At 31.9% G+C, this 14090-nt stretch overlaps 2 protein-coding genes across 2 annotated transcripts; one reads left to right on the top strand and one right to left on the bottom strand.

Moving 5' to 3' along the window:
• Positions 1-3352: 3352 nt before the first annotated feature.
• LOC120267425 (probable WRKY transcription factor 21) lies at positions 3353-6271 on the top strand. Its single transcript, XM_039275070.1, has 4 exons — positions 3353-3499; positions 3968-4867; positions 4962-5087; positions 5712-6271. The coding sequence occupies exons 2-4, from the start codon at positions 4050-4052 to the stop codon at positions 5854-5856; spliced, it is 1089 nt and encodes a 362-aa protein (XP_039131004.1). The 5' UTR covers positions 3353-3499; positions 3968-4049; the 3' UTR covers positions 5857-6271.
• Positions 6272-7127: 856 nt separating this feature from the next.
• LOC120266355 (vacuolar protein sorting-associated protein 22 homolog 1) lies at positions 7128-12705 on the bottom strand. Its single transcript, XM_039273981.1, is given in 9 exon segments — positions 7128-7532; positions 7614-7703; positions 8099-8206; positions 8369-8523; positions 9770-9797; positions 9799-9906; positions 11114-11224; positions 11391-11485; positions 12608-12705. Coding segments are annotated over 8 exon segments (759 nt in total). The 5' UTR covers positions 11442-11485; positions 12608-12705; the 3' UTR covers positions 7128-7424.
• Positions 12706-14090: the final 1385 nt, after the last annotated feature.

The raw sequence follows: 14090 nt of genomic DNA on the forward strand, positions 1-14090 counted from the left end.
AGCTATTACCATAATAATATTTAGGTTAGCCACTTTGTCAATTAATGTAATTTTTTTTTTTTAATGAACCATGTATATTCTTTGTTCTTGTTAGCAAAATCATCATCATCGTTGTTGTTATTATTATTATTTATTATTATTATTATATATTTTCATTTTTTTCGTTGATATAATTAATAATTAGTTTTTTAATAAAATAATATTTTTTTAATAATTTCCATCGGTACTATATGAATAAAAAGTTTAAACATTTATCTTTTTTAAATAAGCAATAAATATCCCAACTTAAAAGTTGTAAAGAGAAAAACACAAGTATGGAAAAAGACTATAAGTCCACAATGATAAATTCTTTTTATCATACAATAATGGAGGAGTTAAAGATACAATTCTCACATAATAGACGTACAAATACTATGGCCGAATATATAATATTTTGATTCAATAAATAATATTCTATAGTATCGTAGTGTAAGTTTTGAATCTTACATCCACCCACTTACTTTTAAAATAATAAACTACTTAGTTATGCAACATTTCTTTCCTAATAAAAACTCTAAATAACAACAACAAATTATTCAAATGTTTTAATTATACATCTATTTTATTTAGTTGTTCCGATTGAGCTTTCCCACTTGTTCAAACGCCAGATTTGGATTGAATAAACTGATAATTAAATAATAATAACTATTATTATTATTATTAATTTCTAAAATCAAGATTTCCCACCAACCTGCAAATATATCAAAATTTTTGTATAGTGGGAAGGGAGTGCAGGAAATTTTATAAATTTAAAAATATGGTTTAATATTTTATTTGAAAAAGAAAAAAAGTCAACATTTTTTTTATCAAAACTCTTTGATTGGTGAAGACTGAAGAGGTGCACACGTCGTGTATAATTTGTTATATAAATATATATATACATATAAAACAAGGGTACATATACGAATATATATTATTATTTATTTTAATTAGTTAATTAATTAATAATTAAAAATATATTCCAATTTCCACAACAGGGGAAATTATTTAAAATAAATTTTTAATTATATATATATATGATCATGTACGTCTCGGCGGGCCAATGAGAGGCGTGATTATATAACGTGGTTCCCGGGAAATGGTCCTGGAAATCAGTCAACGATGTGCAGTCTCACGTGGGACCCACGACCACCTTGTCCACCGTTCACGGGCAGCAAAGGCTGCCCTAGTCAACAAAACACACTGACACGTGTCCACGACAGCAACATCTCATAGGGACGTGTCCACACACACACACTCTATACTATATCTCACCATATAACTAGTCTAGCTACACTGGACCCCACTTCTCGGCGGACATTAACGAACCATAATCACACATAATTATATATTTACATTAACATTTCATGTTTTCTTTTATCTATATTTTATCAATTTCATTTTAAAATAAATAGAAATATATAGAAACAAAATTTTAAATATTTTATAATTTATATAAATATTTATCATTTTTTTTAAAAATAGTGGACAAACAGTTTCAATTAAAAAATACAAAATAAAGATCTATGACTAGCCCAACGATAATCACTTGTAGTTGTGATTGAGAGATCTCGAGTTTGAAAATCTCATATTATAGTTCATGTTCAAAGTTCCTTGCGAGAGTTCTTTATGAAGATTATCTCTTATTCTCTCTTTCAGATTATATAATGGGGAGTTATCCCCCTCTCCAGGAGATTAGTCAAGTCATTCTGCATATTTGTTTGTCATTTACTTTATCATTTTGTCGATTTTGTAAAAAATTACAAAATATACCCAAGTGTAGAGTAACACACAGATGAATCTTCATTTTTTGTAAATTTTGGAGTTTAATATTAGATTTTTTTTTAAAAAAATTAACACCTTGACATTTATGACTTGTATATAGATAAATAAAAAAATTAATTAAAAGGAATTATGATAATTAAATAAAAATTAGAGTAAAACAAAGTTCAAAGTTGAAAAAGTGGAAAAAAAAAGAAGAAAAGTTAAAAAGAAAAGCAAAGGTCATAGAGTGGGACCCGTCGTCGGTCTGCGACAGCGACGTCAGTTTCATTTCTTTCTACTCCTCCACAGCGTACTCTATCTGAGACCTCGAAGTTTTGAATCAAAAGTATAACGTATCACAGCCGTTCATCTTAAACCAATTAGTTGTCGATGTACGGTTATCGTCTTCTTCTGCGAAGTCTAATATATAAAATACACAAATTTGCATATTAACCCCTATGAAATGAAACAACGGTCTATATGCCTTCCTCGTAAACGATGTTAACAATAACATCGATATTCCTAAATAATTGAACTTTGAAAAAAAAAAAAATTCAGTTTCACGAGATTACTATTATTAAATTATTTATAATATATAATATAGTAAATTAAATAAATCAAAATTTTCATATATAACTTAAAATAATTGTATTATTATTATTATTTTTTACAAATACATAATTGAATTTTATTTAAAAAAATATTCAATTAATTATATTTACCAAAATATTGATCTACTCTTTGAAATGGCTCAAGCTCAGAGATTCATTTGCATTATCAAATGAATCTTTCACTCTTTCAATTTTTTTAATTTTGAAAGTATAATCTCCCTGTAATGACACTCAATATCAATTTTGATGAATTCAACCAATTGATTATTGATACTTTTAATGAGGATATATTTTTGATTTTTCTCATGATTATTATTATTTTAAAGATATTTTTTTTTGGTGTGTTTTTTGTGTTTCTGTTTTGCTTATATCAATTTTTATTTATTCACCGATAATAGATTTGTATTTAGTATCTATAATCATCTCTTATGTATTTCTATCATTTGTTGTTTTTGTACTTTTTTATTTTTTAACAAAATTATGTTTTATCTATTTTCTAAAAAAAAAAAATTATAGTCTCCTCCCCACAAATGATTGGTCCATTTATTCACTACATATCATTTATTAAAATTCAAGAAAGCAGTAAGGGTGTGTATATCGTATATATTATAATTTTTATTTCTCATATATTATCCATGAAAAAGGTAACTAGAGAGGAAGAAAAACTCAGGTAAAAAAAAAAAAAACAATTATGATTATTAAAAATATTGATAGTTTGTACAAAAATCGATTGTAATTCCAGACGTTTGTAAGGGCATAGATGCAAAATTCTGTTTAAATCATGAATGTTTAGGTGCGGACGTGATGAAATGCGCTCGTCGAAGAAGCACGAATCTCAAGGCAGATCAACAGTGAGGATGAGGAGGGTAAAGAGGACATTTCAGAAGCGAGAGCCTCGAAGACCAAGTTGAAATATTTTATTTTTTTTTAGTCCTCCGGGTTTTCTTTTATTCTTTTTCTTGAGCTTTGAGTTTTATATTCAGTAAAAGATGGCAATTTTCTTCAAACTTGGGTCTTTCTCTCTCAGCCTTCACACCTATCGTCAATACGACAGCAGCCATGGGAGGAGGACCTGCAATCTAGGGCTTCCCATCCCCCAATCCAAGGTCTGTCCTTCTTGGTTCCATGGATTTCTATTTGTTTTTTTCTATTCTTTATTATATATTCTTCTCCTACTTGCTTTATAATTTAAAAATCATTGTGATTTTGATTGGATTTCATGCTTGCAATCAATAACAGTATCGATTCTTGTTATTTGAGCTGGATCAGATCATCAAAGTTCTCATCTTTCTTGCTTTTTGTTGTTCCTTCTCTCTCTTTTGTTTTGTTTTTTGGATTGTAGCTTTGCTTTATTTAATTGACCTTTGGAGATCTGCCTTCCAAGATTGGACTTCTGTTTGATTTATTGCTCTTTTTTTGTCATGCTCTTGTTGTTTCGTTTGTTATTATACATGTTATCCGGTTCATAGATTGAATCTAGTTCTTCAATCAACTACTGTTTCAGGTTTTTCCCCTTTTTCTTTTTTTCAAACTTTGATTTACTTTGTTGTGTATTGATTCTTTTGATATCTCAGATGCTGCTGCTGCTGATGATGTTGAGATTGTTAGATTTGTGAGCACTTCTGTAGAGTGTTTTTTTCTTTTGTTATTATTGAGATGGAGGGAGTGGAAGAAATCCATAGAGCTGCAATTGAAAGCAGCCAGAGAGTTCTAGGCCTGCTTTCCCATTCTGATGAACAGCTGCAGTGTAGAAATTTATTGGCAGAAACTGGAGAGGCTGTTTCCAAATTCAAGAAAATGGTTTCCATGCTTGGCAACACTGTTGGCCATGCCAGATTTAGGAGACTAAAGGAATCACAATCCTCTGTAGACAACCGTAAAATCCTTTCAGACAACCCTGTGATACCAAAACCAGAGCCTTCTTCCACTTCCACACCCCCTCAGCTCCTCCCTTCAACTGTGTTGGATTCCTCTTCTATGATCCCTCAACATGTTCCTAAAACTATCTTTTTGGAGAATCCAGTGTTGGAGATGGATCTTATTAATAAAAGTAGAATTCAGCTTGGCTCAGAAGCACCCTCCAACCAGTTTCAGTTCCTACAGCAGCAGCAGCAGCAGCAGAATAGCCAGAGGTTTCAGCTCCAACAGCAGCAGCAGCAGCAACAACAGCAACAACAGCAGCAGTTAAGGTTTCAAGCGGACATGTATAGGAGGAGCAACAGTGGCATCAACCTCAAGTTTGACAGTTCCAGTTGTGCACCATCCATGTCATCTGCTAGATCCTTTGCCTCATCACTGAGTATGGATAGGAGTGTGGCTAGCTTGGATGGGAAACCATTCCACTTAATCGGTGGCTCTCAAATGTCTGATCCAGTGAACCTGCGGGCAACTCATAAAAAGAGGTGCTCTGGCAGAGGGGAGGATGGAAGTGGCAAATGTGCCACCACTGGCAGATGCCATTGCTTGAAGAGGAGGTCTGATGCTTAAAAATCTTGGTCACTCTCACTTGTTTTTATGATTTCTTATTATTTTTTGGACCAACTTCTTACATGTTTGATGCATTGGTAGGAAGCTAAGAGTGAAGAGGTCCATCAAAGTGCCTGCTATTAGTAACAAGCTTGCAGATATCCCTCCTGATGAGTATTCATGGAGGAAGTATGGTCAAAAACCAATCAAGGGTTCTCCCCATCCTAGGTACATACTTAGCTCATTATACAAACAGGATGATTTTCTTCATTTTGTGCTAAATTATGACTGATGAAGTTCTGACTGTCAGTTAGCTCATTTTCTGCTCTTTTTATCTCTTTCGAAGCACATGTTTCTAACAACTGGGAATGTTTTGGACTACTGTTTTCTCTACTGTGCACAACTATTCAAAGTTTATGATTTAGTTTAGTAACTGATTGTTTCAAGTGATCAACCTCTTCTCGTAAATTAGTCACAAGGCCACGAAGGAAGTCTTCTGTGGTGCACATGAATTGAAGTAGTTCAGAAGGAAAATCTCTCCTGAACATACAGTAGCAGAGAGAATTTCAATATTTCAACTAAGTTTGGTCCAAAACAAGTGAATTTATTAGTTTTTATTGCCACATGATCAACTTTAGAAGCTCTCTTCCCTCAAAATGTCAGACTTAGAACTAGATTCTTACTCCCAAGCTAGTAAACTAGTATATTCTTACCCTGACTGAAAGGTTGCATTCGTCCTTTTGGTTTATACTTTCTTTTAAGACGTTACACATTTCATTCAAGAGCACTTTTTGACTATGCAGTTTTTCACTGATGGGCATCTATGGAAGTGTAACACCTGGTTCTTTGCAGGGGATACTACAAATGTAGCAGCATGAGAGGCTGCCCTGCAAGGAAGCATGTCGAAAGGTGCTTGGAAGACCCCTCGATGCTCATAGTCACCTATGAAGGAGAGCACAGCCACAACAGGTTAATGAGTCAATCTGCTCACACTTAAGCTGCTTTAGAGATCATTTGTTTGCATCAGTTGTAAATGTTGCTCCATCTCTTGTCCTCATTTTCTGATCGAGAAATGCAACGATGAAGCAGTCGCCGTCATGTTTATTATGAGCCAATGGAAAACTTATGAACCACCCAGAAATTGCTAATGCGATCCACATTTGAAGATCTTATCAGTCCTTGTCTGCATCTGCATCTGCATCTGTCCTACAGTTGTGTTTTGTGATTGAGAGCTGGTCATTCAAACATGGAATTACAAATCTGTGGAATTTTGCCATGTACTTGGAACTCAAATGATCCAAAAATGTAAAGCTGACATTGTGAGAGGAATTGAATGGGGGATCTTATGTAAAACTTGAAAACTGTATGGTGGAATCTGAATTTCCTTGAGTCGTTGCTTCGTTTGTATTCAATATTATATCTATAAGCTTATGTTTTATTGCACGGTGGAGACGGTGCCATATGTAATCTTTCACGTTTGAAGTTCTACTTCTAGCCACTCATCATCTGATCATTAATGGGATTTTGTCATAGAGAAGTTTGAAAAGATGTTAGATTTTCATCATTGATTGGCGACAAAGTCCACATGGTGTAATTCAAACAAAATATTTTGAAATATTTTAAATAGTGACAGCGGAGTTAGTTTTTTTGTGATGAAAATGACAAAAGTTGTTAATCAAAGGACAGTCATGTATGGAGATAAAGTTTTAGTGATGTACAAACCTTCTATAGATAAATCTCTTATCATGCAACTCTAAAGAAGAGAGTGTGTCTCACCCAGATCTTTTCTTTCAACGGCATCTTATGTATTGCAAGTTGAAGTGAAGGCCTATGCCCCAGTTTCATAGTGTGGCTAATTCATGCATCATTTTAGTCATACTGGAAATCTCTTAAATTTATGAAGATAAATATCAAAAACATATGTAACAATTTAAAAAAAATCAAATTCATTTTATTGTCATGTGGTGTCTGCCCAAAAATCTTAACAGGCTATTTTTTAAAAATCTAAAAAAATAAATAAAATAAAAACTGAGAAGTTCACTTCTTTTAATTGTATGAAATCAGTTACAAACAGTAACAAGACTGGTCTAGTAACAAGACTGGTCTAGTAACAGAAATCCAACCGGAAATCGGTTAAAAAGAAAAGTAGCTTACACTTTGATTTCACAGAAATACAATTCTTTCATCTAATTTGAATCTCTTTATTTCAATAACATTTATATAAGATAATGTTAGATAAAAAAATATATATATAGGGTATCTGTTTAATCGAGTAAAATATACTTTGCCACTGTATATCCAACCCAAGTAGACAAATTTTCAATAGAATAAAAATATGAGATGGTGTAACAAAGCATACCAGATAACATGATCTTTCATTTCTACTACAAAATAACTCATCATGAATCACAGTACACACACAAAATCAGCGCATGTTACACCGGTAGAGTGACGTTTTTTTTTCCTCCAATATATCAAATGATTCATGTCATAAGCAAATAAATCAAGCACCTGATTCTAATGAGCACCATTTGGCATCTGAAGGTTTGGCAGGCAGCTAAAACATCAATTCTTCTGGTCAGATCCAGAGGTAGCTGAAATTGGAGAAACACAAGGAAACCAATAACGGCGCTTTCCGTCTCTGTGACCATCATCAATCATTGCAAGTCCTTCCTGCATGTTCAAGGTTTTCGGTCATGATTTGATTTGATTAGGAAGAGAATTTTAAATTTGGGTAGATGAAGCAGAACATACTTCTAGAAGGGACATGAGGACGTCAATGGCACGACCAGATGACCAAGAAAGTTTCCTTTCAACCTCTTCCACAGTCACGTAGCCATGGGTCTGGATGAGTCAAGAGGTGTGAGACAAAAATGAATAGCTAAAGATTTAGGAAATGATAATTTGCTAGCTTTGCTACTGAAAAAGAAATTTAAACCATGCCATATTTTATGCCTCGTATGTACTATATGGCCCTGGACTTTAGAAACTTTTTGTATTACCTAATACTCCCCAAATTTCATCGATACATTTAAAGTTTGAATTATATAAATGGAAGACTTCACAGAAAGATCAAAACAGAGATTCCTTTGAACACATAGCACTTCTACAAAAAACTGAAAAAAAACAGAGGACTGAAAATATAAAGTATGTTTATGATTATGAAGCTGGAAAATATGTTAAAGATTGACAAGACTATATATTAGCAAGGTTACTTCATAAATTTTAAACGTACATACCTGAGCCATCTCAAGAATTGCATTGTGGTCTTTATTCAACTCAGTAGGGACTGAGCGCACAAGCTTCTTCTTCCCAACAGAAATTACTTCAAAACCACTACCCAGAACCTGCAGATAAATATTCATATATTAAGCATCAGAAAGTTCAAGTCATGTGTGGAAAGGAAGACACATACAGACAACAATACAAATAATGCTAGATAACTAAATATTATACAGCAATCTTCCTATCATAATTATTAGTAAATATGATAAGCTCCATTTCAAAACCTTAAGTTTACTTATGGCTCGCAGGCAGTCATCTTCAGATACTGATTCACGAGTAGCTTTATGCCTATGACACAACAGATTTCGAAGCTCTTGCAAGTCAATCAGGCCTCCATTCTGTGGTCTTGTTTCCAGGCAGATATTAACTATCTGAACACCTGAGGTGTCATATTAAGTTAGTAAAGAAGTGACGAGAAAAGGTAACAAATAAAACTCATTTTAAATGACATATGAATTGTGTATTTGATTTCACTAAATCATGTAATGGTATAAATTAAGGGGAGATGCCAATTTATTCAAGCGTGGTTCTAAACTTTTGAACGTTCAAGACAACTGACCGATTTCAGATTGGCTTAAAATTCAGCTTTTCCGGGGGCAGAAAGGAAAGCCAGATAGAAATGAATTTGGTTTCGTGCTTTAGATGTTTTGTCTTGTTTGGTACTTACATATCAAAATAATCAGGGAGTCAAGTATGTTAAGCTAAAACATTACATTACTTGCACATCTTATTTTTCACATTTTAAGTTTCCTTATAGTGTTTAGTGCAGAGGTACTACGAACTTTGTTAAAAGGAATGCATGTATTAGAACAAGATACCTAAGAATCACATAAAAGGGCACCTGCCAATATTAAGAAAGTAGAGCCAATAGACTACGTAATGATATGATCTGGTATTCATGTCTTTCTTTCAGCAATATTTGTCCTACATTGAGCTCAGCTGCTGAACATTAGCAAGTGGACTCAACTTGAAGTGAGATAATGAAGCAATTCAAAATTTCAAGCTTGTATTAGATCATCAATAGATATAGGACCAAAATTTGTTATTGCTAAGAAAGTTTTAGTTTATGAAAGTTGCAGAGGATACAGTGTTACAGGAAAACCAATTGATAACAATTCTAGTGGATGACCACCCTGTTCTCAGTTAATACCAAGTGAATAAATAAGATCGCAAAAGATTTTACCCCAAAAAGTATGAATCTGGAAGTGTTCTCTCTTACAGAAAATAAATGTTTGACAAGTACAAATCAAATAATAGAAACATAAGGCAAACCTTCATGATCTAGTAACCAAACAGGTCAGATTATAAAACTATTATAAACATAAAAAGATGAATCCCCATCAAAGAAGCACACACATAACAGATACAGATTGAAGACAACTAACAGCAAATAGAGATCTGTTCAACATTAACTTCCAAAAGGAGAAAAGTTATGCAAAATTTAGTATATCAGTTAAAATTCTTTTATGAGTTGCCAAGAGAACAGATTCAAGATAACAATAAACAATTTTCAGGGTATAAGTCAGCAAATTATAATAAATAAAAAAGACAATGTCGTCTTTAACCAAAGTAAATATGTAAGGAGGTAACACATATCCTATTCAGATGAAGAATTCTTAACAAACCAAGCTCATAGTAGAAGTCTCCAATTCCCTAGCAACTCAGCCCAAAAACCTTTGTTAGAGGCTAGAGGATCCACTCCAACTTTGGCACACATCTCATGGAACTGTGACCGGAAGGTGGGATTTTTACGTATGTCATTCTGCACTGATAAATGAAGATAATGTTTAACACTTGATCCATTCAAAGTAATATGCATAGCATAAACAAATTACTATAAATTAACATGGAAATTTAAAATTGCACAAGGGAATAAAGATATCATAAATATTCAAAATGCAACAGAGCTAAACACTAGCATTTATATAACCAAAATTTTTACTATAATTCAAAAGGCTCACAATTCAATAAAGCCTATTTATTCTGCTTTTTGATGATTTAAAAAATAGTATCATTATATCGCACTAGCACAAATATAATCATCTGCTACATCAATTACTAATATAAGTAATTACAATTTTGGGCTAAAGAAACTGAAAATATGTTTTGATCCGGGATATTACTTAAAATCACAGCCAATCGCATCTATAAATCAAGCATTTTACCGATCCTCTGCCAATAAATTTCTTCATTAACTAGTAGTGGTTCATGGTCAACAGTGTTTTCTGATTTTTATCAGGCTAGGACTAGTCAGAAATATTCCCATGTGTGCTCTTTCTGATCCTTGCCAATCCTCACATTAGGCGAATAACGTTTCCTTCTTAGTTAAACTCCTAAAGACTAAGACACAAAATGCACCAAATGTGGTGTCAACAGGATGGAAAAAGAAATAATCATGTTTCAGATAACAAGTCTATTACAGGTCCAAAAGAAATGGAGAATTACTTGACACCTTTCAGATCCTCCTAATTGCATACAATGATATGTTGAGGGTTGAGCCAAAGTGGTCCTTGTCATCTCTATTACAAGAAGCAGATAGAGAGGTTTCCAGCAAAGAATTTAAAAGGAAGGGCAAGCTTACTTTCTCCCTGAAAATAGCCTTTTTCTATTTCACTCAGAAAATGATTCAGTCATAATCAAATCATCTCATCCGCAAAGCCTGATCCCTCAAGCAATTTAAAAGTACAAAGAGCACAAACAAGAAAATGTATATCTCATGTTTCATTAATAGTCAGGACTCAGGAGCAAAATGATTTTATTCAGACCAACAAAGAAAATCACACACAAAAGCAGAGGATGATAGAAAACAAAAGTTATGCATCCATAGGTATTTCATTTCAAGATATAAATAGCTCTTCTATAAAGAAATAAATCTTCTGACAGCCCCAAGGAAAGGATTTTGCATTCAGGAAACACATAAAAACAAAACTATGAAGAAAATCAAATTGTTCCAGATTCAAGCATTCCACCTTGTGTTTCCGAGCAAATTCTTCCAACTGGGTTCTAAATGTCTCCAGTTGTTCCTTCATGAGATCTGTTCTAATCTTGGCAACATTTTCTCCAACTAATCTATATTGGTCCTGAGTTTATGGCCAAAACCACAAAACAACCATCAAATGAGACGATAAAAAAGTAAAATAAATTAATAAATAAAAAGAAATAAAACTTCAAGATATGGAACAAGAAAAAGAGCAGGTCATTTAAACAGTAATAACAACAACAATAACAATTGGGAAGAAAGCTTACCCGAGTAGCAGCAGCGGTTTGCAAACCAGCTATTCCAGGTCGCCTCCTCATATTTTAAACAACACTTGATACTAGACTATATAAGTCGTTCTTACCTGCATCAAGTATCAGCAAAGAATTGGATGAGAAGAACGAAGTAAAATCAGTGAAAGGAAAATAAAAGGACAAGTAGCTCAAGTAAAAGGCACAAGGACTGTGAAATTTGAATGGAGCCACAACAATTTCAATCTCTGGAATCTAGAATAACATATGAGGAATCATGAGAAGCACAAGAATGAGGTAGCCACTTCAAATCATAGTTAGCTGCCCAAAACATATGACCAGGCAATTCCGGAATTTTATATTTTTAATTTGTCATAGTTTTAGAACTTATCATCAATAATGATCAAATGCTTCTGGAGGTTCCTTATGCTCATTGCTACATTTTTAACTAATCCTTTTCACTACTTCTATATCATCTCCACTCCTCCATATTTCATTTGCTCAATCAAAACCACTCAACAATATTCTCTCTTAACCACTAGTTTTTCTTTGGCTCAACCGACAGAGAACTAGCAGGTGGTTCAAAAGGCAAAGAATTATGAGAAAGAACAGCAGCCTACACTAAAAATTCCAGTCAACAACAGATGTGGAACCCATATTCAGATTAACATCAAATATAAAATTAAAGTTATGATAATTCAAATAAAAATAAAAATAAAAAAGATACTAAGCACTTGTGCTCCCTATGCAAACTTGAGCAAAAAGTCATCAAAACCACTCATGTATATTGCAAACACCATATTGAGATCAAAATCAAAATAGTAGCCAAACCTTTTGAGGAATCAAATAAAAATAAACATCTGTCCTCAAAACATCATCACAATTCCTCAAAGCACTCAGATTATGATCATTCAATATGCAAACTTGTACAAGAATTTATCCAATCACTCTCAAAAATCCCATAGCAATACTAAAATTAGATAAGAAAAACAAATTATGAGCATTCATACAAAGAAATTTTTTCTCGAACAAAAACGAGTTGAAACTCGATCAATCAATTACCATCTCCAATAAATCCTTCGGGCCATGAGCAACCATTGACCACATATCATCACTACACAAATCCATAAGACAATCAACAATCAAATTCAAGTCCAATCTAAACAAGCATGGATTTAAAAAACAGAAGGAAAGAGGATGAAACTATGAGAGATTAAGGGGATTCAAGAGAGTACCAAAAATTGGGGAGGATGCTGCCGTGCTGTGAACGAAGCGAACAAGTTTACAAACAGAAACTCGTGGATCTTCAAGCGAAACAACTGGGGGTTTTTTTTTTCATGTTTACCCCTGTAAAAAACCATATTTATATTGAGCTACCTGATTTTTATTTTTTTATTTTATATTTTATTAATCCCTTTTGGCCAAGACAATATGATATAAAAAAAAATGTTTATTTTATAAACAAAATAATTTTGTTTATTATTTTATATTCTAAGCCCACATCTGATTAAAGCAAGGTCCTTACTAATTAGATGTTCTATTAATAAACATCGTCAAACAAGAAACTAAGAGATCGTTTGGCGTTGTTGTCAATTCCTATTTTTTATTTTCAATTTCATGTTTTGAAAATAAAATTGAGAAAACGTGTTTGACAAACTTTGTTTTTGTTTTTAAAAATTTTGTGAACAATCCTCGTATTTAGCAAACAAACAAACAACAATTTTATATTTTAACTGTTTTAGAAACGTTTTCAAAAATATTTCTTCCACCATAAACCCTTCCTCTTCTCCTCTTTTCTCTCTCTCTCCTTTTAATTTTTAATTCCTTTTAATTTTTAATTTGTATTTTTATAAAAAATATCAATTTTTTTACAAATTAATAATAATAACTTTAATAATATTTTTTTAAAAAAATATTTATAAAAAAATATTATTATTTTCACTTGATATTTTACAAATTAATTTATATAGAATAAAAAATTATATTTTTAAAAATTATTTGTGAAAATAATTGTTTCACCCTTGATTTTGTTAAACAATGATATAATATAATATATATAATGAAAAAATATTTGTAAAAATTTATTTTTTTGAGCTATTGCTTTTTTACTCAATCTAAAAAAATCATGACTATGTCTCTATATTGCCCCTCCTCTGCTTATATATATATATATATATATTATATTAATTTTTTTAAGGTCAAACACCAAAATATTTTGTAGTTTTAAATGATGCAATTTTTATGAGATATTTTTTACCCATATAATACCAGTCTATATTATTTAATTTATTTAATAATATAATCAAGTAAACTAATATGAAAAATAAAGTTTTATAAACAAAAAAATATATGGATTTGAAAAAAAAACAATAAAAAAAGCGTTATAATAGTTTTATGCTAACCAAACATGTTTTTGTTTACAACTTTTTAAAATACACAATAGTTAGTGTATGCTAACATGTTTTTGTTTTCAAAAAACTGAAAATAAAACGAAAACAAAGCAAAAATAAAACAAAAGTGAAACAAAAACAAAAACCAAGAAAAAACGATCTCTAAATTTTTAAAATTTTTATCTAAGAATGAAGTAGTTGTTTGATTTTGTTATAAATGTACACGTTTGGAGTTAGAATTATGGGAATTAAATAAAATATCTCTACCATGCTTTCCACTTTATTAATACCCCCTCAACTTCTGCCTATTATAATACAATACTTTTCA

This window comes from Dioscorea cayenensis, chromosome 8, assembly GCF_009730915.1.
Source record: "Dioscorea cayenensis subsp. rotundata cultivar TDr96_F1 chromosome 8, TDr96_F1_v2_PseudoChromosome.rev07_lg8_w22 25.fasta, whole genome shotgun sequence".
Classification (NCBI taxonomy): domain Eukaryota; kingdom Viridiplantae; phylum Streptophyta; class Magnoliopsida; order Dioscoreales; family Dioscoreaceae; genus Dioscorea; species Dioscorea cayenensis.